Source organism: Hesperophylax consimilis, chromosome 5 (assembly GCF_061612785.1).
Source record: "Hesperophylax consimilis isolate HC1 chromosome 5, BYU_Hcon_1.0, whole genome shotgun sequence".
NCBI lineage: Eukaryota > Metazoa > Arthropoda > Insecta > Trichoptera > Limnephilidae > Hesperophylax > Hesperophylax consimilis.
Window position 1 is genome coordinate 19,438,868 of NC_142840.1, and position 27,214 is coordinate 19,466,081.

The following is a 27,214-nucleotide window of genomic DNA, read 5'->3' on the forward strand; positions in this document are numbered from 1 at the left end:
GCGTCTACTGATATGTTGTTGATTGAAGCGACCTCCTAGCTAGGCATTTACAAGGGGCGCCAAAATGTTACTTTCGCTTGGAGCCTTTTGGCTCAGGGCCGACCCTGGGTACATCCTATTTCTTGCAGATAATTCACAAAAAATAAAGCACACGTATTACAGTGTTTACAATGTTTACATACACAAATAGAAACAGATGTATTTAATTCATGTAAAATGTAGAAATAATCATGGTAGACCTGGGTAGACCAGTCAATCTAGATTTTTTTAAATCGACACAAACGATACGATACGATTGTACCACCCCAGCCAGGAGCACTTCTGCCCCGGTGTCACCGGTACACCATGGGGCAATTATTTGTTAGGATTTGGAATACGTGTTCTGAGGATGGGAAGGAGGTTGAAGTTTAATCAACCAATATAGCCATTATTTTAATTTAGTATGGGCAGGAAAATGGAATATGTAACAGGCAAAATGTCTTCTTTCATTTCCTTGCCTCTTTTGTCTCTTCCTGGTTAATCTTGTCTCTTCTCGTTTCTTCTAGTTTATGTTGGCTCTTCATGGCTCGCCTTGGATCTTCTTGCGTCTTCTCGCCCTTTCTTGACTGGTCTTGTCTCTTCCTGGCTGTTCTTGTATCTTTTTTCTTCTTACCGATATTTCTGGTATAATGGTGCGTAATAATGTAAAATTTATTTAATAAACCATGAACGCCATGAGGATCTCCAAAAACTTTAAAATATTTCGTCATAAAGGTGAATAAAATAAATTCAGTAATCAGATTAATCTTCTGTCGATCTATTAATTTATATAAATAAGATTGTCTGTGGCGGCCGGCGGACGGGCGGACACCGGGCGGACACCGGGCGGGCACCGGGCGGACAATCGTTATTGATTTTTATAAAAATCTACAGTTTTATTCCGAGATTGATGAAATTTGTGCACATTTTACCTTCAAAACAAGAGGAAGGTCAATGACTAAGTTTTATTTCGAAAGACTCTGTAGAAGTCCGGACAACCCGGGGACTTCATTATTCGAATTCTGATCTACGATTTAGATTCCATCAATGAGATGAAATAAATTGATTCATCACAATGAGTAGTGTTATATACTCGTATTTCCTCCAAGAGAGACTTCCAAAGTTGCTTTTAAAATCATAAAAAAATTAATTTGTAAATACCTAAATTTTACAATTGAACAATAAATAAAAAAATACTTATGAACAGTACTAGTTATTTGCTATACCTTTGAGATAAAAAGATTCAGTTTGGTTTGGTATTTTAACCTCAAATCCAAAAGTGTTTATATGAAAAAGGACTTACTTACGGGAACAAATATTTTTTATAAATGGCAATACATTTTATTTCTTCAAGATGTCATCTTTGTTTACGAAATCCTAAAACGACTAACTTCGGTTTTGATTTTTCCGTCTGTGGAGTAATGTCATCTGGGATTTGTAAATCATGGCTATTTCTGATATCTTAAAAGAAGAAGGATGGTAAATATACAGCTAATTTGCAGTCGTATTAGCCGCTCAATTTATAATAGAACCGACACGTTTTCCCAACTGAATGCTCACTTTTAATGATGGAGGCATTTTTTGTTGTGGGTGGAACCCCTACGTAATTTGCCTATTTTTGTGTAAAATGCCGATTAACATTGTTTTTATTTTGCAGTCATTTAACTTCAGAAGGCATCGAAACCCTTGGGATTCCGGAAACCACAACGGATCCTAATATAATATTGAAGAAAGTCCTGGATGTAAGTATCAGGTGATCGAATGGTATTGATTGGCCCCTGTAATATTTACCAAAATATTTGAAAATCGTTTTGTTTACAGTTGGACTTGAGAGAAATCGGAGCGCCTGCATTTCCGGAAGAGTTCTGCAAGAGTGGTACAAAATGCGAAATCCTGGAGGAACCAGTTTTTGTGCAAGTTCAAAAAGTCAGAAACATATCCGCTCCTAAGGCGAACGAAGAATCGAAACATGCTCCGCGAATGCTCAAGTTGATCTTGACCGACGGCCACTTGACTTGCCAGGCCATAGAAGTGGAGCACATCTCCTGCCTGAGTATAAACACCCCCCCGGGGACCAAGTTGCAGCTGAAGGCGGGTCCCCTCACAACAGCGCATGGCTTCCTGTTCGTGGGGCCCACCTCGCTCAAGGTGTTGGGGGGTCATGTCACGCACATGGTGGACAAGTGGGAGCTGAACAGAAGTTTGGCCAAGCATACCAGAGGTACTTACCTAATCAAGCTATTATCTCCTTATTCTGCACATGATTAATAACAATTTGTCCAACTGTCCCCTCAAGCCGCTATACAAATATATATTGTTGTTATATGAAATAAAAGTTACTTTTTCGTGTCTACGAAGCCCTGATGAAATTAAAAATAAATATAATTTTGATGATTTTCTCGACAACCATACTAGGCTCATGCCCGTATTATGGTAGTCGTACATGAATTATGTAAGAACTAACAAAATAATATTTTGTAGACCAAATAATAAAACAAGGGAAAAGAACATGTTATGGTAAAACAAAAATGCATATTATTATAGAAACCATATTAGAAATTAAAAATAAAGATTAAACTGATTGATAAAAATATATTTTAAAGAAAATAGAAATAAAAAACAAAATATTAAAAGTGACATTAAAATACTTAGAAAAATACAGAATTATACCAATTATTTTGTATCAATATTTTATTTAACACAGGTTAATCATGGTACGTGCTTATCTAGAAGTGTAACTGTTTACGGTCACATTTTAATTTAGTGATATAAAAAATAAAAATTACATGATAGAGCATGATAGATGATAGAACAGTGTTAGGAACTCATTTATTCTTTAAAGAAAGCTTGTCCCTTTTCAAATAAAAGTGGATATAGAATTATTTGACTTTACATCGGTGTTCAATGCATTGTATATTTTAGGAGCGACCTAAAATATTCAACCAGAATTGTCCAATTGTCAACCATAGTAAAATGCAACAGCCGATTGTAGTTTCCTCGTCAATAAGCAAGCTGCTAACTCAGGCATGCCCAACCTGTGGCCCAATTGAAGTTTTCAGATTTCTGTTTTATATTTTGGTATTCATACAAGAAAAATAGTTCTCGTAAATTTATCACATCTATATTATATTTTGTGAAATTAGAACTTTCTTGTTATTAGACCTCGGGCTCTTGATGGGGGGTTTAATTTGATTTTGGTTTATTGCTTGAAAAGTGCAAGGACTAGGAATTTATTTTTGAATCCAACCATTTTTTTTTGTTTTGTTTTTGAAAGTGCAGCGTCAGGAATTTATTTTCTCATCCAACCGGTATATTTTTTCTTCACATTTCTCAAAAGATTTAATGTAACCAATCAGTTTTTAATAAGTGGAGGATGAGTGCAAAGGACACACATAGGCGTATGTGTATTGGAGGGGGAGAGAGCGAGCACGCTGGTTAAACACGTACCATTATTTTTTTTATTAACGTGCCAAGGGCAAACTAGTGGAAGATGCAGTATTTAAACGAGAATAATAATTCTGTGAAAATACAAAACGCATCACCAATTCGTGTCTGGAGATTGAAGCAATAAATCAAAACCCACATCGAGAGTCTGAGCCCTACTTGTTATAGTGAGAGTGAAACGACTATAGTCTGAGCATTAACCATTTGAGTATTCATACACTTTTTAAGCAACTGTTAGTATTGTTTACTCATATTAACAGTGATGCTACTCCTACCGAAATTTCGGTAGATCTACCGATTTCGGCAAAAAATCATCTACCAATATATTCATAGAAAATCTACCGAATACAATTAAAATACACCGATATTCACACAAATATACTGAAGTTTTCGAAACCTCGTAGATCTTGGGGAATTTTTCTTTGGAAATTCTCTAGTTACCCCACCTACCATTCGGAGACAGCTAGGAGTTGACTTGTAGTTCTTAGATTTTATTAGACAGGGATTGTTAGAATCCTTTCATATTATATTAATCACAATATCAATAAAGCTTTAACCATAACGCCGTTTCCCGGCAGGGGTATGCAGAGAGGATGAACCGACACAAACACCTTGCTTCATTAGCATTCATACTTACTTTTCTGTTATTCTGACTATTTGATTGTTGTTGCTAATAAGTGTTTGTATCAGGGGGAGGAGGTGATGGTGCCCCGCCACCGTGGATCCCCTTTGGGCAGCCGCTGGACGGGCGGGACCCGAGTGCTGACTTCAAAAGCCTACAGGACCCTGCCAAGCTGGACAATGTGGAGTTCGAGGCGCAGCGGAAGGGAGCTATTGCGGAGGCTCAGAAGATGTCCGGGACCAAGAAGGTAACATGATTCCGTATTTATAATTTTAGATTACTCTAAAGGACTGGTTGTTTCGTAAAATTTGAATAATTCATCAAATTTCAACATCATTTTTCAAGTTTTGTGAAGGTCCTGTTCATATTCTGATAATATATCATTATGGGCCAGTTGCTTCACAGAACTGAAATAATAACATTGAAATTTGACAACCCATCGTAAATGTATGTTATTTCTTGAAAATGGTCCTTTGATCTTTAAATGAAAAATGTTAATTCTTAGTTTTTTTTCTGTTAAGGTATTCGGGGGTGGAACCAAGCCTATGCTGGACACAAATGTACAGAAAATAGTAGATGCTGGATTTAGCGAAGAGCAGGCAGAAAATACCCTCAAATTAACCAGAAACAATGCGGACAGAGCTCTCAAAATACTTCAAAAGCGAGAGGGTTCTGTGGAAGCCAAGAAGGAGCGTCCTCCCAAGCAGCCCTCGGAGGCCCCCACGGGGCGTGGCGGGCGCAAGGGCCGCTCCCGGGAAGCCGTCGATGAGGACGGAGTGATCGCCGTAAAACCATCCGGCAAGGTCTCCCTCTTCGACTTCCTGGAGGATAAACTTCCCGCCATTCCTGAGCCAGAAAAACCTGCCAAGTCCAACGAACCTGCTCAGTATATGAAGGAGGACACCAGACAAGACCGAAGTAATAATGCGGACCGTCGGGGCGGCCACAGCGCCAAGGGCGGTGGTCGGGGAGGCCCACGGGGAGCCGGGGGAGCTCCCAGACAGAACTTTAACATGGGACACAATAGTCGCAATGAATATCCTCACTCTCAGAATCCAACGTATGGCCATAATGACTCGCAGAGAAATTACAACAATTACCAAAGGGAAGACCGACCTCACAATTCTTATAACTCCCACCAAGTTCCTAATGAGAAAGCTCCTAGATTCCAAAAGAAACATGACGGAGAGGTGAGAAGGCAACAAACAATAAACATGCCTCAAGAATCTCCCTATCCTCCTGCTTACCAACAGCCGGTTCAATCGCAGCCGAGCTACAATCCCGAGCGGCGAAATATGAATGATAACCAGAGCAGGAACCAGGCGCCCAGGAACTTCTACAGCCAACCTCTACAGCCGCCCATGGACAGTCTCGCCGAGGCGGCTGCCAATCTGAGCCTAGAAACGAATTCTCAAAACCGCTTCAACAGCCGACCAAACGTGACGCAAAACAACTATTCCAATCCTAACAACTTCGCTTACCCGGGGAAGCCAGCTTATAGCAATCAGAATACTTACCCTGACCAGAACTTCAAGAGGGGGGCTCAGTTCGTAAATAGTAATAAGTCTCAAATGCCAAATAATGTTCCCAACGGCCAGCCCATGGGACAATCATTCTACAGTCCGTACCCTGAACCCCAAGCTAAGATTGGCCAAAACCACCTCAGGCAGCCGGATGTCATGGAAGCTTTCCGCCAACAACAGCAACCACCCAACCCCAATACCGACCAAAGGAATAACTTTACCACGCGAGGAAATGGGTTTTATCAGGCCAACAATATTGTAGGTTTTCAAAATGCAAGCATTAATGAACAGGCGAGAAAGATGTTGGCAGAAGGATCAGAAATCAATTGGATCATTGGTGACCGATGCCACGCCAAGTATTGGGAAGATAATACAGTAAGAAAATTCATATAATTCATTTTTCTGTACTGTGTAAACTAAATTCATGCAAATAAGGAACTCCGGTCCATTTTAAAAAAAAAATTACCTTATAACTTAAATACCTGTATTTTTTATTGTTATACAGTCGAACTTGGTTTTAACGATTACGACAATAGTTCAATTTAATTAATAGAGTTCAAGGCTCTAATGAGCAATTACAAAACAATATTTTAGTTCAGGCTTATCTTCATATAATTGTTGACTGTTACAACCAGGTGGATTCACTGTTGTACCGTGCAAATAATTTTGTCAATACAATTTCTGAACACGTGAATGGGTTGTTGAGTCTAAAAAAATAGTTGGGAATTATTCCCGAAGTAAGTAGTAACAAACAAAGGGGCGGGAATTTCCTATCCCGTTAAGTACGGATTCATATATTTATGGCACTACCTGTGTAAGATTGTCGGCTATGTGAACCATTGCTATCCATCGGGCACAATGCAAAATTGACATAAAATCTGCAAAAGTCATGCAAAATTTGAGCGTTGCAAATTTGTTCCCTTTTTACGTCTTCTTATGTATTACAACTCATCGTCAATTTTGTTTTAAAAATCAGTAAATATGTTTATGAAGGTACCTAGTTACGAGAGCCTACATCCCTGCACGGGGTAAAGTGATGCACAACTTTTTCAGCAGAGACAAGCGAAGACGAAAGCGACAAGACGACCTACAAGCGGATTTTATTTTTGTTTTTGTTGAGGGGGAGGTGGTTATTAGGTTGGGAATTTTGTGTTATGTAAACCGGTTCTTCAAATTTGGTTCCATTTAGGAAATGCAGTGTAAATTAACCAAAACTCTATTAAAAAATGTTCTCAACCAGTGTTTTCAAGAATTACCCCAAATTTATATGTTTTTCTCCATAGCCAAGTGGGCCATATGAAATTGACATGCAGGCCGCAAGAATGGGCCCGCGGGTTTACTGCCGAAAACCAAAACTATCTCGAAAGCTAGTTATTTATGACAAGTGCGATTTTACAAGCGGTAGGTACAGTATGCACAAGGGAGTGATAAAAAGATAGACAATTTTGTGATATTTTTCTTAGAAGCTTTGAACCAGGTGTTGATAGTTATAATGCGTTGATTGTTTTGAAGAGGAAATTGAGAAGGATGAAAGCGAAATCTTTAAAACAATCATTGATGATAAATTAGACTATTTTTCTAAATTCTTTTTTAATAGGTAATACCGACTCGTATTTTGAAAATATACAGTACTTTTGCGAATATATTGATAGTAGAGGCAGGTAGGTAGGTACATACAACTTTTAAAAACCTATTTTGTATATAACGATTAATGGCTATAAGGAGCAAATTTAGTCAGCCCCTTCGTGCTCGTTATAACCAAGTTTAACTGTAGTTAGTTTTATAATTATTACAAAGAGCCTACTTTTTTTTCAACCAGCGCTGTATTTTGTATGGGAGTTGTGACATTTTTTATTCTTAAGACTACCCGCTCTTAACATTGAATAACACTATATAAAGTAGCATCTCGTCACTTATGTTATTGTATCGAACCAAAATGCCAAAATACACCAATGACTGCACCCTATAAACAATTTACCAGTATTAAAAAAACCTACATTTCAACATTTTCATAGGTTCTAATGTGAATGTGGACCAGATTTGCCAAGGCATAATCAATCAATCCCCACGCCTTCCTTTACCTGCAAAATGAAACAAAATTCTGTTTTATATAAATAGACTTTAAATTAAATATAGTACTTTCTCACAATTATTGTATATATTAGTTTTTAACCTCTCAGACAAAGACTTTTATTTACTATGTGTTCCTTTGAGAACTGTCGAAACGTGATAATTTTTGTGTTATTTACGAGTTTTGCTAAAAGCTTCATAACTCACGTTTTGGGAAACGTAGCCTCATTCTAAAAAATGTTTTGGAAAGATTATGAAATCCACTATCGTATTGTGTTGTTATACGTAAATATTTGCGTTTCTAAATATACATTTTATGAAAACGTCAAAAATATGTAAAAATCGCTTACCATTATTTCAAAGCTGTGAAAAATGTACTTTTTTCTGAGTATCATAAAGAAATAACACTTTATATATTGAAGAAATATAATTAAAAACTATTAGTCACCTCAAAATATTAACCGTCCAAACTAAAATATTTTTAATAAATTATTTAGAAACGCAATAAATTATGAACGAACAAGATGACAGATTCAATCGGCTTAGATAATGCACCTCTACGTTCCATAGATATTCTTGAATACAGACGCGTAGCGTTATTCATTATCGATACTCTGTTTTTTAAATCATGGCAATCCGTATGCTAGTGATGGAAATAAATCGATTTTTGTAAAATCTCGCGCGTTTACGTGAAAAGACGTTCTAATGTCTTGACAGCTATTATCATATTTACGTCTTTTGACGTTCTAATGTTCTGAGTGGTTAATTGAAGATTTATAAATATATAATACTTATAGTAATATATAATAAAACATATATTCAGAATCAGCATTTGTTGATATAAATGAACATATTTATGTAAGCCCTAATATTTTTTCACTGGACTTCCTTATTGTATTGATTTAAGGATAAGTAAATAAGTTCTGATAAATTATAATTAATTTAATAATATTCCAGTTCTACGATGCAGAGATAACGGGGGTTTCGGCTAGTACCGTTGTGGTCCGGTTCCTGGCCTATGGGAACCATGAGGAGGTTCTGAAAACTGATTGTCTTCCACCAAATACTCCTGGTAATTTTAGTATCCAATTTTACAACTAATCAACTAGTAAGTAGTACTTTCATGCTCCACACATATCTTTACTAACAAACCAGCTGAATTCAATTCCATTTCATACTTTTTACTTGTTATGTTCCTAATTCCATTTTGTGCATAGGGTCAACAACCTTTTCTGATGCTTGAAAAATTTTTGTTCTGAGTAAAAATAATTATTTTTTAGGGATATTTATAGAATGCAATTTAATACTTAGCTAAATTTTATAAAACTTTTTTTGTGAAACATTAGGGGCCATTTAAGTATTACGTAAGCAGATTTATTACAATTATTTACCCCCTCTTCCCCCTTGTCACCAAAAGTAAGCAAAGCTCTTACCCCCCCCCCCCTCCCTCCCATGCTTACGTAAAAATTGGTACCTATATGCATTTTTCTGTTTTTTAAGCGAGTACCTAAACGTATTAATTATTTGTGGGAATCCCCGAATATTTATTTATTTATTGGACAATTTGTATAGCGCCGCTTTTGTGAGATATCACCTCAGGTGCTCTTGTATTCGGTTTTTAAACATAGACAATGTGTAGGGTGGCAATGTGTAAAAAAAAATAACTACTGCTGAGCAGTGCTGACGTAATCACTATCTCGACCCCCCCCCCCCCCATGTCATCAAAAATAAGCAAAGCAATGACCCCCCTGCCCCCCTATAGTGCTTACATAATACTTGAACGGCCCCTTAACTCGAGAAAACTTATGCGGGATTTACAAGAGTCGATTTTTTCCATTTACCTGTAAATAGTTGTTTGGACAAGCTGTAGGTGACTAAAATTGCAACCAAGACCAGCTTTGGGGAGATAGATCGCACGCAGCGGGTGACAAAATCGACAGTGAAAACGCTCAGTCACAGGTGATCGATCACTCGCCGCAATTTTTAAGCAAAATTTAACTAGTCACATGTGATATTAAAGGACCGTGAAAATAGAGTGACTGTGCAGCGAGTCGCTAATCAATAGCGTGAATCCCCCATTACATAGAAATGTAAGCAATACTGCTGAAACAGTCAAAAATTAAGTTTTAAATCGGACAAAAAAAACTTGTTCCCTTTTCAACCAGTGTTAAGAAGAACGTCTACGTGGCCTTCTACATACAAAACTTAAATTGGGATTTGAGGCCAAAATACTTGACCAAACTAAATATTTATTGTTTTTAATCAAAATTTATCGCAAATATCTTGTTTGTAAATGTGCTGCTTTATTTATTTGTGTTTTAAATTAGAAAAGTTGTTATATATATAGGTATGTCTGCTGCTATATACACATGTGTGCTTGCATGCACACATATTAAAAATTATATATTTAATTATGTACATTTTTACAATCTAATGCTAATTTACTTCTTTCTCCTTTCTAATTTCTATCTTCTACTTTTTATTACAATTTTTCCAAAATTTTAGCTTCATCTATAGTTACTAATTTCATATCTTTACACTAGATTTCATATTTCATACAAATTAATTACACTCAATTGGTCACCATGAAACAGGCAGCCGCCTAGTATGGTGATTCATTATATCTACTTTATGTAAATTTCAAAATAATGTAACATGTATTAAATAAATAAATAAAAATATAGACCATTCATAAATCAATTTTTCAGGATTTTAGAGGCAACTTTGACAACTTTTGTGAGTTAATGCTAATTATTAAAACATAATCTTTCCCAACCAACTATTCAAATACAACTATATATAAATTATACATTTTTTGTGTCAGTATTAAAAATTTATTTAGGACAAATTTTTGTTCGGACGTAATAAATCGGTCATTTGAAAATTAAATGTAAAGCTATCAAAACAGTTTTTTTAATAATAAATATATTTTATATGTCATTATATTTGAATATAAAAAAGATAAGATTATTTTTTCAGTAAGTACCATTAAGTCACAATTAATTGCCAAACTTGCCTCTAAAATTGCGAAAAATCAGTTTCTTTAATTGCACATATTTTATAATATGAAAAACAAATAAATAAAGCAGCACAAATCCATACTAGATTTTTGCTAACCCTTTGATTATAAAAATATTCAGTTCAGTTGGGTATCTTGTCCTCAATTTCTAAGTTTTATATGAGAAAGGCCGCTCAACGGTTCTCCTTAATAAAATTTTCTTATAGCCAAGGAACAAGGGGAGAATAATGAGATTTAAAAAGCATGCAATGAATGTTCTGTGTAATGCTACCTATACATACGCGAGCCGAACTGCCGAACTAAACCTCGACTTATGGGAAAGGAACGAAGCAACCTCAAATGGCGCGAAACGCCGCTTGTAGTTGCTTCGTTCCATTCCCGTAATTCGTGGCTCGGTTCGCGTTTCAGTTCACAAATGTAAACGTACCATTAGCTGTAATTGTCTTAACAGCAGTATTGCTTTTCTGTTACGTTTTAATCTTTTTCCCTACATCAATTTTACACCCTCATCACCACCAAATGTGTTATTATTTCTAATTGTATATAACAAATACGCACATAATGTTGAAATGTCACCATGTTTATATATATTTGCACTGTGTGGGAATTAAATGTGAAACTTGCTGTTTGAGGCCAGCCGTTGGGATTTTCTTTAAATTTTCCCCCAATAAAATATTCATTATGGTATCCAATTAGTAATACGTGATTTAATCTTGGTAATTGTCTCATTTCTTGTTTTCCTTGACTTCAGTGGGGCGCCCTTTCAACCGCGATGGAGGAGCCCCCACGCGCGGGGACAGCCGCCCTGGCCGCTTTCACCAGCCCATGTATGTGCCCCCGGCCCAGCGGAAGCCTTAGCAGGAGGTCTGAGAGGTCCCCCAGGGCCCCCCTTCCCGAGAGCCAGGGGCCCCCAGCGAGACAGTGCCCAAACCGGACCTTTCCGAGTCCTCAGTGAAACATAGAATATTATTTAGCCTGACTTGGACTCGTTTACTAGTAATAACGCTTCTATGCCAATTTTCCAGTCTTTACCGCTTTCTGTTTTATCCCGTTTCCTTAACTATAATTGAGTTTATTATTTTAAGTAGTAAATGTTTTAAATTTAATTATTTTTCTAACCCTAAGCATATTAATTTATGAGATAGATTTATTCAGATATTGCGAGTGACAACTACCACAAATGTTTTGTAATAGTCTTTATTAACTTAATGAATGGAAGTTATAGTGAAAAATTATTTTTTGAGGTACTGTACATAATATTCTGGCGATTATTTATTTACCGGGTAATTCTTTTATAGTTCACGGTTATATTTATGAGTAGACCATACTGCCTGGATTTGCCTTTTACTTGTGTGCGTGAAATTGTACTATGAACATAACATTCTATCAATGCAACTTCCTTTATACATATTATAATTATACTAGTGTCTATTTTTTTATAATAAAGTATTGGCTCAAACTAAGTAGTTCAAAAAATATACATAATACATCATCAACTGAGCACTAAGATTTGAGTCAATGGCGTAATTTCAGTGACCTGAGCTGATGTGGCTGAGCATTATTTCACTCAACAGCATGCTTTAATTGAAGCGGATTAAAGCATCAAAACAGATGTTTTTTGGTAGGTCGACTGCAATGACAGCAAAAAGAATCAAAAACACAACATTTTTCTAAAATGTCTAATAAAATTGTAAACATTATTGGGTTATGTATTTCAGGAATCAAAATAAAATGTGTTTTCACAAAAGTATTTAGTTTCTGTTTAATATTTTTCATTGAGTGAATGTTCAGTCACTCCACAAATAACACATTGAGTGAATGTTCAGTCACTCCGCATACAACACAATGAGTGAATGTTCAGTCACTCCGCATACAACACAATGAGTGAATGTTCAGTCACTTCGCAAACAATACATTGAGTGAATGTTCAGTCGCTCCGCAAACAATAAATACTGTTGATTAATCCATCTCTAAGCTTTAAACTATTTATTTAACTGAGCGATTGGTTTTTATTGATGAAAGTGACTGATAGAAACGTAATGTAACTTTAACCTACTGCCGGGCGCGCGGCAAACCCTGTGTTTTGCAGTTTGCGAGGAAAAGCAATGGACGAAATATCTCGGGAGTTTAGATAATCCTAGTTCATTATATTTCCGCTCTGCACACACTATGCGCACTCACCCAATGATCACCTGTCAGTCACAATCGAATTATGAAAGTGACAGTAATAAATGCCGCATTGAGTGAAGTACGCGCCCCGTTCTGTTACCCTCGCTATCTTCGGTTACTGCACAGGGTGAGGTGCTTGCCCGCTCATATATCTTTATTTTTAATTATCATTTGATTGTATGTTTCTTGAAATAAATGTGAATTTATACATAATAACTTTATTCTTCTGGGGTAATCACTTTCCAGTTGTAGATGACAAACATTTTCATGAAAAGATAGGATTTTTTAGATTTCGGCTCATACCGTGTGTGCACAGCAGTAGATTAATGAGAAAATCAATTGGTAAAAACTTAAATCACAATGTGAACAAGATCTGAACTATTAATGATGAAATTATCAGAATCTATATGTTGGTGAATCACAGATACATTAAGTGCCCATGAGAAAATCAATATTGTCAATCTTTCATTCAGACCTTTCAAGCAACGCAAAACACACATTTCCAACTAGCAAATAAATAATTAAGCTCCCAAAAGGCAAAAATAAAATGCATGAAATTATTTGTGACTGTTAATAATATTTTCATTAGTGTGCAGCTACGTATTGCTCGATACTTGTTTACACTTGTGTAGGTCGTTCGTCGCGCATGGACGAATTATTTATGATAATATTTTGACTGGTCAGTGGCCGAGTTGGCATCGCGTTTGGATCCCACCCAGGCGTAGTGTGTTCAATTCCTCGACTGACTAAGTCCTCCATTACAACACAAGCAACATTTTCCATTTACTGTGGTGGTAGTAGGAGATTTTCAAATATTGTCAGGTTATTCATAACCCGGCAATGTTAGTCTTTCTTATAAAATATTGACAATTGTCGTTGATCGTCTTGTGGGCAATTTTTTGAATTTTATATGAACCATATACAAGAGAAATTATTTTACACATTTTGGTACATGATTTTGAAATACGTAGCTAACATTTCGTATAAAAATGATACATTTCCACCCTACAAGTATTATTGACATGAATAACGTTATATTTATAAATAGTCGATAATATTATTATTTGTAAGTGTACTATCACATATTATGTACTACATATTACAATACCGAATGAAAAGCAACCAATCAGAAAAATTTTGATTCAATCATGTTCAATATACAAATACAATTAATAATTTCAAGCAATAAATTCTGTCTCTATTGAGCTCGGAACATCTCAATTACGTACATATAAACCAAACTAACTAAAACATTATTTTATAGTGATAGTTACTGTAATTTTTTTTTACCAAAATGTTGCAATAATCTTATTGACTAACTATTAAATTGGCAATACTAAATAACTAGCACATTAGCCCTGGATCTGTACTCCCCTGTAGATTATTAACTATTACAAACGATGCAAATATTCTGCATCCAATTATGAGAAAAATACAAAAAAAATATATTTTAAACTAAAGTAAACTTATAAAAAGTATCTAGATCCTCCCATTTAAATGTACCTATGCGTTTCAACTTAGGAATTATATACATATCTCAGTAAACACTACTTTACTTGAGTTTAAATCTGTAAGGATGTTTGCAGATCTTATATAAATGTATGAATGCATGTATCAGTCTCTTCATCAGTCGCTCTTTATTGCAAATATCACATAATCCAACTTGTTTCTAACAACCGTTCCCTCTCCAACTTAAACAATTTCCAACTCAAAGTTGTGTGTACCAAGATATGTATTTTTAATAATGATCCACTACAAATTAACTAGTTTTCTAAATATTATATTTTGCAGGTGTAGTCGACTAGTCCATTGAACTGTTTAGAGGATTCATGTTCAACTAACACATTCATATTATTAATTATTGACTTGGAAAGATAAGACGGATGTATGTGCAGTAGCAGAACAGGTGTCATGATTTCTACGCCCAGTCATAAATTCTAGGTTAGAAGTGTTTTAATGATTTATTGTTGAATGTTGGTGTTATGTTAATTTTTGGAATGTTCCTAATGCTGATCTGATCTGTTTACTAAATTATATCTATTATTAAGTTTAACATTGTCGGAGGCAGTTCTTATACCATTAATAGTAATGTTACTGTAAACCTTTTTTTTTCAGTGACGCTTTTTTGGTTATTAAAATCTCATTAACCATTGGACCATGGTGTTTAAGATGAATTATTAATATACAGTTTTAACCTTTTCTCAATCAGTATTAATTTTAATCGCAATATACGTGCATATATACATTTTTTTTTGTTTTTGTGCCAAAATGAGGACATTAAAAAATGTTTTTTTTTTTTTTAAATTTAAATGTAGTTTAGTGCACTTCAAAAATACTGTTTTCTAAATCTACATTGATATGTCACAAAACTATCTACAGTAAAATAAAATCACACCCAAAATAAGTACATATGTATAAGAAATTAATTTGACTGAGAAAGGGTTAATTCCGAATTTTACGCAAAAGCAACATCATATTTTCCATGCCCCCACAATCCCCACATTGTTATGCAGAGGACAAAGCTTAAATTTATCTACCAACCAATAAATAAAAATAAAACTGTTTAATTTTAAATATATTCCAACATAAAAATATAATAATGAAATCATTTGTTTTGGTTACTATTGTCCATTATGATCATCTTAAACCTATATGATTGTGGAAATTCAGCTGGAGGATCATTGTATGATTGTGAAAACTACATCTTGTCATCAATTATTTTCTTAATTTGGCAGCAAAAATTAATGTATGTATTATTTATTATAGTAGTCATATCAGAAATAAATAAAAAAATCTTTTTTCTGAACTTATAATTTTTATTTGTGTTTTAGACAAGGAAAAATAACTCCCCATCCAAGAATATCCGGAAGTATAACCCTCGGCTTTTACATAATATAAAATGAAGGAAGATCGATACATTTTGATTATCGGACGATCAAAATCATCATGATGTTTTGTAGTTCAAGAGCAATAGCTATCTATCTGCAGGGCAGCATTTTTATAATTGGGGTGGGGGGCAAAGTGTTGAGAAAAAAATCAAATCATGGTAAAATTTCCGTAATCTGCTTGCTTCTTAATAAGCCCAAAATATTGAAATAACACTTGGTTTCAGCTCAGTACAAAAACACTATTTATATTGTGGTATAACACACAAAATAGGAATTTAGTTTGGGTTAGGTTATAATTTGTGCATATTTAGATTGAAGTGGAAATTTTTGGCAAAGATCACATACTAACAAGATTAAACATGGCTTAGAAATACTGTGAACATAGGAGCATTAATTTGAAATTGGAACTTTATACAACTTTTTCCATCTTTCCCGACGTAAATAAATAGTTGTTTCTCGTAGTCATTGAGTTGAAATGAAGTTTTATAATTTTTTTTTGGAAGATAAAGAAGGGGATTACGTAATGGGCATTACAGACCATTCAATTTGGTTGAGCGGTTGTATCAATCTGGTTGAATTGAACCATGTGGAGATGCGAAAAGGGGGTGTAGCTATAAATTTAACGATTGTACTGCCAGACCACCCAACCGAGTTGGATCGTCTGTAGAGTGGTTGGGTGATTGAACCAACTTTAATCAGTCTGCTTAGGGAGCCGTTATGCGTAGTTAGTGAGCATACATTTAACGAGTAAAATTAAATAAAATGACTAATAATCGTGAAGTTTTGATGATTTTTTTTAACATATGAGGATTTAACTTGCTTGTTGAACAAGGAGCATCCAACCCTATTGTTACCCTCGTAAACCACATTCCCCTTTCTGACATTTTTCAAAGATTAGATCCTGCAATGTTTGGTCAGGGTATTGGCACATTGCTAGTCAATCCAAGTGAGCCTGCTCTGCCTCAATACAAAGGACTGTCTTATCAAAACCGTGGTTTCAACAGTTGCCTCATTTCTACAAAAAAGAAATCCTCACTTATTCGAGGATTGGACATTGTTCCGTTCCTTCTCATCTTTTTAAAATTCACTTGCTTGGCTCCTCATATTGTACATTGTCTAGAAGTGGGAAAATTAGCATTAACATTATCACATATTTTTAGGTTTATCCTTTTTTTCTATCAAGCCTTATCTAAAATTGCCTCCCCTCCATTCAACATCTCATACATATTTTCCAAGTCTGAATTCGACTCCAATCTTCCATATAATTTTGAAATTTGCCAATTTAAATAAATCAATATATAAATTCACCTCTCCATAATTTGAAATGATGGCCAAGAACATCATTGAAGGGTGAAAGCCAGAAACGTTTGAAAAAATAAAATAAAAACTTGCTTGTGGGATACTACAAGTAATGAACCTAAGAAACCCTGGACAGAGAGTTACTACAAATGGCATTGAAGCCAAATTTGAAGGCCTGCATAAATAAACCACTCAGTTGAATGCATGGACCTAACGACGAAGCAATTCGAGAACAGTTTGAAGCCGCTGATGAGGGGAAAGATGTACGGAAAATTCCAAAATCTACTTCAATTTTTCAAGGACGTATCCCATTCCTTTTCTCATCAAACACTTTATAAACATCATAAGCCGTTATAACTGCATTAGCAACACAAAAATAAAATTAAAATAGTACAATTATGCACCACTTTGCATACAAATCAGTTCAAAAGGTCATACAAGATGGCTGCCAGGCAATTTTCCCTCACCCTAGATTTGACTTCAATGCCATTCATCATTCATACAAAATCGTACTAACTTTAGTTCCTTGGTTGAATGTTAGGTCTATCGAGCATTGAAATTTTACCCAAATATTTTTTTACTGACATACAACATACACACATTCTACTGAATATATCTTTTTTCTCACGAAAACAGCGCTTTGATTGTTATTTTTGCAGATTGTACGTCATAATAATCAAATTGAATCTATTATTTTTGATGTAGGTAGGTACTGACTTTTGCCGGAAAATGACGAGCTCATCTGCTGATGTTGGTAAACCTGTAGTTTAGTATTAGTATTCTATGGTTTTGGCGAGCACTTCCTCTTCCTTAAGTGTTTTGACAGATCGGTGACATGGTGCGTTTTCTTGACTAAAATCCGTTATTATCAAAAACATCAGTTATATTTCGTAGTTTTTGATATTTTTAAACGTTTATTAAATCAGTTTTCCTTTTCTTTCAGTCTGCCCACAAGACATTCATCATCAAGCGAAAGCTTGCGAAAAAGCTGAAACAAAACAGGCCCATTCCCCAATGGATCAGAATGCGCACCGGTAACACTATCAGGTAAATGCCCTTTTATTTGTAATGTTTACGGCTCATTATTTATTTTTGCACGCATGATTTAGATTTATTGTGAATTTGCCTCATATTTACTTTACGATGTTATACATACTTGTAAACATTCAAACTTCATTTTCAAATTTTATGTCTCAACATTATGAGAACGGCTGTGATCATATTCGCGGTTTCGTTCACATGTATTATTATTGTAACGCATTTTTTCCTCGTAAAATGTTCCAACGCATGTTCTAAAGATTGATGATTTGTAATCGTATCGCGGCTTTCTAGCCCGAGTCGAATTCTAACCTATAATCGGCTGTCATGTCATGGCGTTGTGGTAATTGATTCGAGGCTTTACTTTCAGAAATAGTATGATGGCAATTATTTTCATAAGGGTTTTTATTTATATATTATTCATAATGGTTTTTATTTATATATTATTCATAATGGTTTTTATTTATATATTATTCATAATGCTTAGCGAAGCTTAAATTATATTGCCCCAAATCATTGCAAGTTTGGTAGCACAGTTATATTACCGCTGTATTAATGTGGAATTCTTACAACAAATTATTAAAATTTAATTCAGCCTCTTACTTCTGAGCTAGATCATTGTAGAAATACATTTTATATTTGTACAGCGCCCTTGAGGCGATTTTTCACAAAAACTGCACTCTACAAATTGTTAAAATATTATTTGGCTGATTTATGTTTGTAAAAAACATAATATTTTAATAATTCAATATTCGGTAATTTTTGGATAGGGCCTGACACGCTTATTACGAATATTTTTTAGAAAAAACTTTATATTCGCCTTAATTACTATAAAAGAAAACTATTTGCATTTCGGGCGGCGGAAAATTATGAATTTAAATTTTCAATTGCGTTAACCAAAATTCACTTCGCGAATCGATGCGGCGGCAATCAGCTGCCATTAGGTACGTCACTGTTATGTTGGTATCCCTGATACATTGCGTAGATACGACTATGGCTAACTTCGTGGAAGACAAATGGATTTGTATCACAAACCATGTTACACAAACCTAGCGTAGCCGGTAAACTAGTTGAAAACTGGGATGTTTTTCTTGCCTTGACGCGAGCAGGCGTTATTAAGGGGCACTTTCCTTTGTATCACAAACCATGTTACACAAACCTAGGTATCCCACGAAGATAGCAACGGTCGTATTTAGCTCTTGTTAATGCATCAGTGATACCAACATAACAGTGCGTTCCTAATGTCGCCACATCGATTCGCGGAGTGAATTTTGGTTTTACGCAATTGAAAATCAAAATGCATAATTTTCGGCCGCCCGAAATGCAAAAAGTTTTCTTTTATTGTAATTAAGGCGAATATAAAGTTTTTTTCTAAAAATTATTCGTAATAAGCGTGTCAGGCCCTATCCAAAATTTACCCAATATTCTTGCACCTCAATATAATGTATTTATTATTAGTGAGCAATGTTACGGTGACCGGGTATGTCATCAAAATGACAATTCAACACACCTACAAAAAGTGAACAAAAACTATGTAACTATATTTTAAACCTAGTTTTTGTTCATCACTTTTAATGACTAGGTATATCACTTTTTAAAAAAGAAAACGAAAATCATGGAACCTTTAATTTAATCTCCTCATGTTGTCCTCCAAATCAGGCATGTGGATATATTGTGAAACATTTGGCTAGAAGTTAACATCACTGCTCGACCATGATGATTTTGTTCATATTTAATTAACCCTTTCAGTTTTAATACGCAGATTTAGGAAAATTCACTTTGTTTCAACTTCATTACTGCAAGAAACAAGTAATTCCGACAGGAGAGATGATAAAAGATGAATTAAAATCCATTTTCATTTTAAGTTCAAAATTTCCCCAGTAAAATGATTCCTTTGCGGCCATTTTGGATAATTTTTTTAGAATGGGTTAACGTTTGTGAGTTTTGTTTAAATCTAAATACGTATAATTACTTAATTAACCGTAACTAAGAACCTATTTTGTATATGTAAATACTTTTCTTTTAGTGTATGTTGAAACGAAGTGTAATTTCCATAATCTGTGGCTAAAAGTGCAGTCGTTGGGTAAATAATTAATTACTGATGAATTTTGTAACCTGTGAATTGAACTAAGTGAACACGGTTTTAACTGTATCTTTTTAATTTCAGATACAACGCCAAGAGGCGTCACTGGAGGCGTACAAAGTTGAAGCTGTAAGCTGTACCACAAACTACATTACCTTTACAGAATATCGTGGTACAATGTATGGTCAACTAATAAATTAAGTCTTTCTGATCCGTAAACATTTTCTATTCATTCATTTTGTTCTCCCAGATCCCCCCACCCTAACTTACTTATTAAGTTTTAGTTTTAATTGCAATTTGTCTGATAGAGAGGCAATGTAGAATATGGGTGACTGCTTCTATATCTAGTTTTTTTTACTTCCCATGCTTTTCCTGCCAAATTTATTTGTCATGAAACCAGCCATTTACGGAGGGTGTTTAGTTCTTCGTTTTACTGATAAAAGAACCATGAAAACAAAGACAAATAAAATCACTTTAATATTTTAAAACATTTATTATGATGAATTTTCATACACTCTGGTGAAGTCAGTTTTCTTACTGCAGAGATCTTTGAATGCATTATTATTTCATTCCAATTCCATTAAATGCATGCAATTTGTGTTGTCAGTCATCTTTGAACAAGAAAAGACTTGTTTTTATTTATTTTTTAATAAGTATAAAGAAATTATATTCACGTAAATAATGTATGGCAGTTGCAGAAATTGATCATTGAAACTATGTTCCAAAGTTCTTAAAAGTGAATAATTATTGGACAATGTGATTGATCGATCACAGTAAACCACTATTAAAAAATAAAACATTTTCATATTGTATATAAAACTTAACACTAAACAAAAAATATTGACCAAAGCGCAAATAATAATAAATAGTTTCAGTACAGCCCAGATGCTGAGTAACATACAACAAAAAAAAATAACAATTTATTATAACACCTATTTCAAAACATTCAATAACATTGTCAGTAAAAATTGCTTGGGAAAATACATATGTTGATGTTTAAAACATTAGTTTAGTTCAGCTTCCAAGAGATACTGTATGATGATTGGTGATCTTCTCACTTCTAAAACCCTGTCAAACCCGTATGATTCAGAACTGAAGTGGAAATTGATAATCTAAGGCAGTCATACTCAACCTGCGGCATGCGGCCCGCCAAGCTATTTTGTGCGGCCCTCAATACATTTAATATCAGGAACATGGTTTACAAAATCTGGCATTCTATATCACGTTAATTTGAGATTAATTGCGTTGAAACCGAAGAGGAAAGTTGTTGTGTCGACATCAGATCTGGTATAAGAGTCTTGCTACTTCACACAATAGATCTATCTCCAAAAAACAAATCACAACTTTGTCATACCACTATCAGTGTTGCCAACGAAAAAATCGAAATGGATTTCGAAAAATTGTTGTGGGGAATCACATATGATGTTTTTGGCTGTGTGGAATTTTTTCAGTGAAGTTCTGTAACAACCCCCCTCCCACATGGATTTCAAATATTTTGTGGGGAGTACTCATTTTGAATTTTTTTGTGGGGAATTATGTTTTACAGAAATTCTCTAACAACCCCCCCCCATGGATTTCGAATAATAAAAGGGGGAATCAAGCTCACAAATGTTTGTGGGGAATATGTGGGCAGAATTTATACGAGTTCATTAGAATTACTGCAACTGAAATTTGGCTACATTAGGCTACTTAATGTTTGAAAAACGGCAACATTAGGCCAAGATCCGTTGGCAACACTGACCAGTATAGTGTTGCGGCCCGCGTAGCTTTACAAACATATAAATGTGGCCCGCTTAAGAAAAAGGTTGAGTATCATTGATCTAAGGTCACGCCGCATATCTGTCCCGACATTACATATTTGCAGTAAAATTACGATTTTCTAAAAAAAAATTATAACCATCATTTTGGATTTGACAGATTTTAGTGCATCATAAAAAAAGAATGTTAAAATCTTTACCAATTAGTAGTAATAATTGATTGGCTGTTCTAAATTATGTTGATGTGATGTGATAACAAAAAAAAAACATTTATTCAAAGTAAATATTATTTCGTAAAAAGGTATATAAGTATCAAATCAGTTCTATGTCCATCACAAATATGTATTACATTTCATATACACATGTATTGTATAACAATTTATTAATTTATAAAATTTTATTAGGCATATATTCACATTCCGTCGTTACAATAATTACACGCTATAATATTATTAATTTATGTCATGAAACTAAAGGTGGAGGAAAAATAAATATTTGTTACAATTTTTACAATAATTAACAAATCAAAGAGAATCAATCGTTCACAAAAGTTAGATCCGCCCAGCATAAGAAGAAAATACACAAGGATAAGAAGAAAATCATACTTTTACCTAAAAAGATAAAAACACTGAATCTGTAATAAATTTATAATTATTAAAAATACAGGCTATATTTATTTTAAATACAGATGCGTAGAAACTATTTTTAGTGTGAAAGTAGCATTAGTAGTTAGCTACCAGTGTTCCTTCCAGTAAGGAAATGCATATTATATTTATTACAACAACCAAAACCATTTTTAAAACATTCATTCACAATCAACCTCAAGTTGTCTATGCATTTATTTTTAGTACAGGAGGTAGAAGATACTTAAGTTCGATGAACCTTACAAAAAGAGATATAGAGGTGCCGGTAAAGTGATTATACATACTCAGACTGGAGTGAGAATTGAACCGGCAACTTTCAACCTAGTCAAATGCATAGACCATTACACTAAATTAGATCTTCTATTTATTGCTCCATCAAACCATTAGATTCAGGCACATGCAAGGATGACATTTTTATATGTTCAGCATTCACTCTAACATTGTCACCTTTTGTACAAAACGGGCAGTGATTATTACAGAAATATAAAACAATTTCACTTTATTACTTCGATGAGTTCATTAATACATAATATGACGATACATCCTTAGGACGGGTTGTTTCACAGAATTTGTCAAATTTAAAAGTTGATTTTCAAGTTCTGTGAAGGTTCTATTCAAGTCCTGTTGTGATTTCAGTTTAGTGAAATAACTGGCCAATAATTGCATAGTAATAGAACCTGCAAATCAACTATGATATTTGATGAATTGTTCAAATTCCATGAAACAACCCGTCCTTAGTGAACCAAAATCTTGCCTTTTTAAAAGGTAACTGAAAAATAATTAAGTTCAATTCATTATTTTTTTAATGATCATAATATGTTTTACATTTAGGTTACAATTTCTATATTTTTATCTACTAGTTATTAATTAACTGGGAATTTTTAAGACAATTACATGTCACATATTATTTTGTTAAATTGAAAGAGGTACTAACTATTTATTTTATATATAGAGCTGATTAAGACCTACACAATTTATAATATATGCCTAAATAATGATATCAAATTATACACATTTTATATAGTACAATACACATCTCGCATTTACCAAAATTTGTTTGCCACAATAACATGATTAATTTGGGAAAACTACACTTCAATTGCAGATAAAAGAAGCGCATTCTGCACAAAAGATTGGCTGTCTATTGCCTTTAACCCCATCAGGCCAAAGGACCACAACTTTAATGTGCCAATAACTAACGTAGCATAGGGGGGGATAGGTCCTATCCAAACTTACATGCACTGATGACTTTATCTCCAGGATTGGAAGGTAGCAATCACTAAAATGTTCATGATTCAGTATGGAATGTTGCGCCATCTATGCAACAGTAAGGAATAAACCAGAGAGAGACACAGTATACAGCTATTATTACATAAACAAGGGGAAAAACGGATTTACAAACATATTTGGGCAGGATGAACTATATAACAGAAACGAACAACATTTATTTGTGTCCGAATCAAAATAGCTACAGTACCGATGCTCCTAACGTTGCGAATTCATTCATCTAACGAAACATATCGAAATGTTAGGCCATTTCCGTAAACCAAATCCATTTTCCTATCCTTTTCAACAAGTTTACTTCAAATTAGATGGAGTCTGTAAGCCAGTAATGATAATAAGTAATACATTCACCGCTGCCGCATATTTATAGATTTCACTCATTTCAAAATTTACTTATGGTAGAAGACGCTGTAAAGTGTCCCACTCACCAAATTAAGAGAGAGAAGCAGTAAACATTCAATAAGCACTAATAATAATTTGTATTGTGGTATTACATATTAACAGAATAGGTTTTAGAATTAAATGATTTTCAACAGACCCACAACACAGTCGTCTCCTTACCGACAAAAAGGAACAAATCACACGGTGAGTACATATAATGGGTGGTTGGAATGCGGGGGTGCTACGAGATGGTGTTCTCTGTGAAGAAGTTGCCCAGGCTGGCCCCGGCCGGGGTGTCCAGCAGCGACGGGGGCGAAGAGCGGTCTTTGGCGGGGCGCACCAAGTGCGGCAGGTCGGCGATGCGCACCTCCTTGCGGAACAGCTGCCCCACGCTGCGACCAATTAACTGATGACAAAAAAAACATTAACACAAAACAGTTAGATTGTATGTAACAAAAACATATACACGGGATTATTGATTAACTCATCCATCTGAAGTTATTTTTTTACTGAAACTGACAACACCAAGTGAATTAATTATTTTGCTTAATTAACTTGTCCTGAATTTGTTGATGTAGTTAAAATGATATAACTTTTTGTTTTTGTATTTATTTAAAACAATTTTATTTTTTAATATAAAATAAAATTAATAAATTTTTAAAATTTAAAAAAATATGTTGTAAAATAATTTTATTTTTTAATATAAAATAAAATTAATAAATTTTTAAAATTTAAAAAAATATGTTGTAAAATGGAAATGCATACTACTATTTAAGTAGAATTGCCTAATACAAAAAAAAACTATGTATTTAAGTAAAACTTAACATTTTGTCTGAATGGGTTAACCTCATCTACACAGCTATAGCACAAGTAATCCATCGGCGGCTGTCCCCGTAAGCGTATGTCGTATATTATGTGATCCATGAAGTAAAAACACATACAATGTTTTAAAACATGCCTCATGGTTTGATAGATTGCATGGTAAAAGTTAAAAAAAAAGTGTGATGTATGATTATTGTAACTAACCTGACTAGTGATTTTCTTGAAAAGATCCTTCTTTCCTTTCTCTATTTTGTTGCCCTTAGCAGGCGGAGCTGCAAGCTTCTCATCCAACTTGTGCAAGTCTGCCACATTTACATTTGGTATTTGTTGCATCACCTGAAAGATAATCCACGTTTCATTTATATGTTATGTAATTTAAACATCTCTTCAATCTGAGCATTCATTCAATTCGACGGCCAGCATAGTCCAGTGGTAACGCATACTATGTGACTGCCATTCCGAAGGTCGCGGGTTCGAACCCGGTGCAAATAAATTTTATTTGATTAATTTGTGTTATTTCACAATTAATTAATTAAAATAATATATAGTATATTTGCGGCACGTTCCAGAGTGGAAGATACTACCAGTATCGCCCTGGTGTAAGACCACCATTCAGAATTGAAACATTGCTCCAAATGGCTTTAGCCGTGTTTAGTGACTAGATCTGAATAGCCAGGTACTTCCCCACTTACCTTCAGCCTCACAACATCCCCCAATTGGGGATGCCATAGTCTCACTGGCTCCAGACGGGAGCAGTTGGGACTCTTGTGAGGTATTCACTATAAAAATTTAAAAAAAGATTGGAAAGAATTGTACCAGAGTGGTAGATACTCTCAGTAAAAGGCAGGTCAAACTATTCAGAAACGAAAATGGTGAGGAATATGATCTAAAGGGTGTTAGAAAGAGAAAATCTCACACTTTATATTCAAATATTGTTTGGAATTTAAGTGTTTTTATTTAGTTATAAAAAATTAAATTTTTTTATATCTAGTATAAACCTTTAAAATTACTTGCATGCAGAGGTAGCGGCTCGTGACTGAATTTGACAGCAGTGCATTGCACTAAAAAATGGTGACATGTTATCTATATAGATAAATTATCCCTCAGGTTCATATGTTCACTTTTGGGATTTTTTTTCAAATGGTCTTATATAAAATCGTTGTATCCCTCTTAATATTCAAATATAGAAGTTAACCACAGAATAATTAAAATGTACACCTCTATAAAACCAATCGCTATGTCCGAGATTTTAAGAAAAAAATTACAGAACTTAATTTAAGGGATATTTTTTATTCATTATTTTCATATGAAACGGCAAAAAAGTGAAGTGATAATAACGATTATAATACATTTTTCTGATAAAATATGAATGTGTTTTTTTTTTTCATTATCAGTAAGAATTGTCACAAAAAACGTGAGGTGAACCATTTTATTTTTTATGTTTGCATTTAAAATTTTAAAAATTATATGTTTATTTCTAATACGAAAATATGAAAGCGTATTTCATCGCCTTTCAAGAAAAGTTTTTAGTTAACGAATAAGTTCAAAAATAATTTTTTTTTTTTTGATTTTACTGCAAAGTGGAAATACTCCGACCTTCTGACAGAATATGCCAGAGGCCTGAGGGTTAAGTGATAACGGGAGCTGCATACCTGTAATTCCCTTTTTTTCAGTAAAAGGATCCATATCCGTCACCCCACAATACATCGACTTCGAAAATTGTACACGGCAAACTAACAATCACATCACCAAAGCCATGATAATGTAGATTAAAGTTATTTTTTTAAATACCCGGTTCACAATTTTTGCCTAGTAACGAATTCATACCGTCAAGTTTGAATCTAGATTTATAGCCCTCTAACATTGTTAATTAGTTCCAAATCCGTTAATCCCAACTAATTCATTCCAAACGTTTGGTATACGCATGTGCAAGGTATTGTCAACGACCAAGAATGCATCTGGGCTTGCAGAGTGAATGCACGAGCTGACTGCTCTAATAAGTGAAGTGCCATTATGAAAGTAGTCTGTCTCCCTCATGTCACGGTTCCAGCAACTATAGCTAGTGCTCATAGTGACAACACGTCATGTTACGCCACGTCTTCGGCATTTCTACATATGCACAACGCGAGTCTAGTACGGAATTGATAAGGTTT

At 34.4% G+C, this 27,214-nt stretch overlaps 3 protein-coding genes across 4 annotated transcripts in view; 2 read left to right on the forward strand and 1 right to left on the reverse strand.

Annotated features, from left to right (window-relative positions):
- The first annotated feature begins 1,373 nt into the window (after nt 1–1,373).
- Nucleotides 1,374–15,639, forward strand: Tdrd3 (Tudor domain containing 3). The gene is made up of 7 exons (XM_089631669.1): nt 1,374–1,497; nt 1,676–1,760; nt 1,840–2,239; nt 4,141–4,331; nt 4,606–5,982; nt 8,635–8,749; nt 11,448–15,639. Exons 1-7 carry the CDS (start codon nt 1,463–1,465, stop codon nt 11,552–11,554), a joined length of 2,310 nt encoding a protein of 769 aa, XP_089487795.1. The 5' UTR covers nt 1,374–1,462; the 3' UTR covers nt 11,555–15,639.
- A 2,125-nt stretch (nt 15,640–17,764) lies between these two features.
- Nucleotides 17,765–20,392, forward strand: RpL39 (ribosomal protein L39). Its single transcript, XM_089631672.1, has 3 exons — nt 17,765–17,890; nt 17,996–18,099; nt 20,258–20,392. Exons 1-3 carry the CDS (start codon nt 17,888–17,890, stop codon nt 20,304–20,306), a joined length of 156 nt encoding a protein of 51 aa, XP_089487798.1. The 5' UTR covers nt 17,765–17,887; the 3' UTR covers nt 20,307–20,392.
- Nucleotides 20,393–20,502: 110 nt separating this feature from the next.
- The window catches only part of Ranbp21 (exportin-5-like protein Ranbp21), a 42,423-nt gene continuing 35,711 nt past the window's right edge, over nt 20,503–27,214 (reverse strand). For both annotated transcript variants that reach the window (XM_089631671.1, XM_089631670.1), the window contains 2 exons: nt 25,266–25,397; nt 20,503–24,645 (listed from right to left, as the gene is read on the reverse strand). In XM_089631671.1, the coding sequence (XP_089487797.1) occupies nt 24,481–24,645; nt 25,266–25,397 (297 nt within the window). In that variant the 3' untranslated portion in view covers nt 20,503–24,480. The remainder of the gene's footprint in view (nt 24,646–25,265; nt 25,398–27,214) is intronic.